Source organism: Alligator sinensis, unplaced genomic scaffold, assembly GCF_000455745.1.
Source record: "Alligator sinensis unplaced genomic scaffold, ASM45574v1 scaffold1205_1, whole genome shotgun sequence".
Classification (NCBI taxonomy): Eukaryota; Metazoa; Chordata; order Crocodylia; family Alligatoridae; genus Alligator; species Alligator sinensis.
This window is the reverse complement of record NW_005842834.1, coordinates 19081-23727: the sequence shown is the minus strand read 5'-3', so window position 1 is coordinate 23727 and position 4647 is coordinate 19081. Positions and strand designations below refer to the sequence as shown.

The 4647-nt window shown below is 50.2% G+C and overlaps 1 protein-coding gene across 1 annotated transcript in view; it reads right to left on the bottom strand.

Annotated features, from left to right (window-relative positions):
- The window catches only part of LOC106722890 (protocadherin alpha-9-like), a 27025-nt gene extending 26481 nt beyond the window's left edge, over positions 1 to 544 (bottom strand). Inside the window, exon 1 of the mRNA XM_014525571.1 lies at positions 185 to 544. Coding sequence (XP_014381057.1) covers positions 185 to 544 — 360 coding nt within the window. The remainder of the gene's footprint in view (positions 1 to 184) is intronic.
- Positions 545 to 4647: the final 4103 nt, after the last annotated feature.

The following is a 4647-nucleotide window of genomic DNA, read 5'->3' as shown; positions in this document are numbered from 1 at the left end:
TCCCCTAGCCGCCACGTGGGAATAATTTAGAAACAGCCAATAGTGGGAAACAAATTTACATACGGATGGCAGGAACTCCTTTGCACCAGGGTTTTCTCTATGCAACTGAGAATTGCACCGTGCAAAGAAAGCTCCTCGTGGCGGGAAATAATTCTGCAGTGCCGAAGCGCGCACACAATCATACCCTTTGGGTCATGACAACACTGATGATGGGCTCCAGGAGGCCACCACCAGGGCAGCCATCACCCTCCTGGGCCACCAGCCCTGCCACCTTTGGGCCCGCTGTGCCAGCCAGAACTGGTGGTAGCACCTGGTGCAACATGACAGGCCTGATGAGCAGTGGGTCGACACCTTTAGGATGACTGGAGACACCTTTGCTGACTTGTTCCACCAGCTCCAGCCCCACCTGGAGTGCCAGGACATTGGTGTACTCCTGACCCTCCCTGCTGACACCCACCTGGTGCTGCTTAAGCTGGCCATGCCCACCAACCTGTGGTGTAGGACACTTGATTGGTGTGGGTAAGGCCCCCACTGGGGAGGCCATCCTGGAGGTGCGCAGTGCCCTTCAGGATGTCCTAGTGGACACCGTCCTCTATGCCCATGACCCCCAGGTGGTGGTCACAGGGTTCTGTGCACTGGGGTTCCCCAACTGTATTGTGGCCCTCAATGAAACCCACATACTGGTCACCTGCCCACCCCATGGAGACTGCCCCTATTATAGCCATAGGGGGCTCCATTCCATGGTCCTGCAGGCAGCTGTAGATCACCAGAGGACCTTCACCCATGTGAGTGCCTGCTGAGTAGGCAGCACGCATGATGCCCACATGTTCAGGAACTCTGGACTGGGTGCACTGGTGCAGAGTGGATGCTTTACAATGAGAGTGGAGGACCTGCAGCTGGGTGCTGTCAACATTCCACTTCTACTTACTGGGGACTCAGCGTATACACTCCTTCCATGGCTGATGAGGCCCTTTGCTGGCCATCTGTACTTCCACCAGACCCATTTTAATCAGTGCCTGAGCCGGACCCACACGCTGATTGAGTGTACCTTCAGCTGCCTCAAAGGCCGTTGGTGCTCCATCATTCCCCATCTTGAAGTAGCTGACAACAACCTCCCCCCAGGTCATCATTGCACCTTGTGTTCTGCACAATATTTGTGAGGCCTTGGGAGAGTTGTTCCAGGAGGCCTGAGCAGAGGAGGCATGCCAGACAGAGGCCAGACAATGGGAGCACAAGTTGCAGCAGCAGCAGCAGCAGGCCCCCCCTGCTGGGGCCCCAGATGAGGTGTGCACCCACCAGCGAGGGCCAGAGTACCACATGCGGGAGGCTGTGGTGGACCACCTCCTGGAGCACTCTCTTCCCACTGCCACAGACCTCCTATCCTCTGCCCACCCGCAGCACCACTCTTATGCCAGGCACATGTTGAAACAAGAAAAGTTTTATTCCTCTCACAACACACACCACCCCATCCCTCCCCCCTCCACACAGAGCCCCCTTACCCCTCCCTCCCCAACACACTGAGCCCTGGTAACCAGCAGCTGGGGCTCCCAACTGACTGTAGTTCCAGCCCTTAAAGGAGCAGGACACCCTAGTGCCCTGCAACACACCTCCCCCGTTAAGACCCTAACTCACCTGAGTGGGTCTTCACAGTTTTGGGTATCGTATCCTTCTCCCCCTTCCCCCTCAACCAACAGGGCCCCCCTTGCTCCTCCATCCCTAATAAACAGAACCCTTCCACCACCCTCCTCACCCACCAACAAGAAAAAACCCTCTTCCCTGTTTCAAAACAATGTACAAGAACCTGAGTCTGTCTTAATATCTCAGAGTGGGGGGCCATGGAGTGGGAGCACCTAGGAGGTAGAGCATGGGGGCAGGCAGCCAGCACTCCAGCCTCAGGCCATTCCTCCATGGGTCCAGGGGCCGAAGTGACTGCAGCAGGCAGCAGGCTCAACCATGGGTAGGGTAGCCATCACAGAGGACATTCTGGTTTTCTGCTATTATCTTCTGTCCTCTATTGATATGAAACCCAATGCCTTTATGTCCTCTATTTTTCTCTTCAAGAGAAAAAAATTTTCAAGAGAAAAATAGAGGACATAAAGGCGTCCGGGTTCATCTCAATAGATGACAGAGGACAACTGGACTGTCCTCTATGATGGCCACCCTATCCATGGGCACTGGCAACCAGTGCTCCTCCATGGGAAGTGGCTTCCACTCTGGCTGCACGAATCCAGGGCCAGCAGGGCCAGCATCCCACTGTGGTACCGCTCCTGGCACCTCTGGCTCTACACCTGCATTGACCCAGGGTGAGCAGCAGGCCTGGGTCCAAGCTAGTGGCAGCAGATTCGGGGCAGGGGGTAGGCCAAGGGCTTCTGCAGGTAGGAGGTGCTGGAGGACCTCCAGGGCCAGCCCACAATTTTTTTGGCTCCCCTGCAAGACATAGCTTTGAAGCCCCCTGACGTGAAGGAGGCATCAGTGGCAGGGGGGGTGGCAAATGGCAGGGGCAGATTAAGGTGTACTAGGGCCCCAGGCAAGCACAAAAGTGCTGGAGGGGGAAGCTCGGTGGACCCTGCCAGGCTGAGGGACACAATACCCGCCTCTTCTCCCTTCTCCCCATCCCTGCTATGGCCAAATATACACATACACGTGGCAGACAAGGTTCTTTGGGTAAATCTGATATCTTTTATTAGACCAACTTAATAGTTGGAAACATTTTTCTAGCAAGCTTTTGGATTTAAAAACCCTTGATCAGGCTGAGGAAGCATCTGCAGCTGCTGTGTCTTCTTCTTGGTTGGAATGAATAGTAAAGAAGCCAGAGGCTGGTCTGCATGCAAACCAGTCAGTGAAAATGTAAAATGAGGAGTCAGTGGGTGTGAGAGTCAGTGGGTGAAAGTCAGTGAGTTTTGTGGAATCAATCCTTAAACCGCTTGTTACCCAAAGAGTGAGTTTTGTCTAAGACACTATAGCCTTTCTATGAAAACTTAAAGACATAGACCACCTTCCCAGCAACACCCTCCTAGCCACCATGGATGTTACCAGCTTCTATACCAATATCCCACGCCAGGACAGAATCCAAGCCTGCCTTACACACCTACAAGAGCAAGATGACAACTCCAAGTACAGACCCAAAGATATTACTGACCTTATACTTTTCATCTTCACACACAACAATTTCACTTTTAATAACTAACACTTCTTCCAGACCATGGGCACAGCTATGGGTACCAAAATGGTCCCACAGTATGCCAACCTGTTTATCAGCCACCTAGAAAAAGAATTCCTCAAAGACTGCACCATCCAAAACTTGCTACACTTAAGATATTTCAATGACATCTTCATCATTTGGACTGAAAACCTGCAATCTCTGGTTGAGTTCCATAAGAAATTCAGCAATTGTCTCCCCTACGTCCAACTATCTCTTGAGTACTCCAGTACCAACATCTCCTTTTTAGACACGATGATCAGCATCCAGAGTAGTAAAATACAAACCATGTTATACAAGAAATACTCAGACCAACATACATATCTGCACAGAACCAGCAATCACCCTAAACACACCAAGAAAGCTGTGATATACAGCCAAGTCCTCAGATCCTACTGAACATGCACTGAGGAGAACATCCGGGATTGCTACCTCACAAATCTTAAAAAGCCTTTCACACAACAAGGACACTCCTCCAGAGAGATAGATGCACATTTGAAAGAGCCACCCAGATACCACATGAAGAATCGCTGCAGTACAGAAGGAAGACTCCCACGAATTGCACACTACTGGTTATGACATATCACCCCTCTCTCGAACCCATATAGAAAATACTCAAAAAATTGCAACCCATACTAGAAGGAGACCCAGTTCTGAAAGAGATCTTCCCAGAACCACCCATCCTAGCCTTCAAACAAGCACTGAACCTCTCTAAGCTCATCACCAGTGTGTCTCAACCCAATTAATCAGTGCCCATGTCACTTGCAAGAGATACCATTCAGACCATCATCTGATCAACTAAGGGTTAAAAAGAAATCCTGGCGGAGAGCTGTATATAATTTATGCCCACGTCACAAACAAGAAACGAAACTTAAGACTGGTCAGGATAAAAGGGGATAGCCCTGCCATAAATCCCTACAATAAAACCCGGAGGGAGAACTGTAGATTATTGGTCAGCTGAAATAAAAAGTGAGGGGAAACTGTATATAATTGGTCAAAAAACAAGCCCAGACCCCTCTCATGTAACAGGCAGGAAAACCTAACCCACTACCTTATAACCTGATAGCAACCTGAGAACACAAAGAACTGCTGCTTGCCAAAAAATTAAAGATTCCACTGAACAGTTCATCATTGGATATCTCTGAGAGACACCTCTGTCTATAAATAGTTTAACAACTTCCTCCTAAGTCGGAGAACCCCGGAAAAATCTCTGAGGAGAGACCTGAGTCCATGAGTAGATTGACAGTCTAATCAGCTGTCAATACTCCCCATCATCGTTAATTTTGATGTAATAAAGCCCTGCAGGCTCAATAGTCCGTTCTCGGCGCACTTTGTTCGTCATCGCTTGATATACATTTGACTATAATCGATGCAACTGTAACAGGAACAAAGGCTCAGCCTGCGTCGCACGTCACTATCTGGGTGACATAAGTAAACAATCTCCTGTA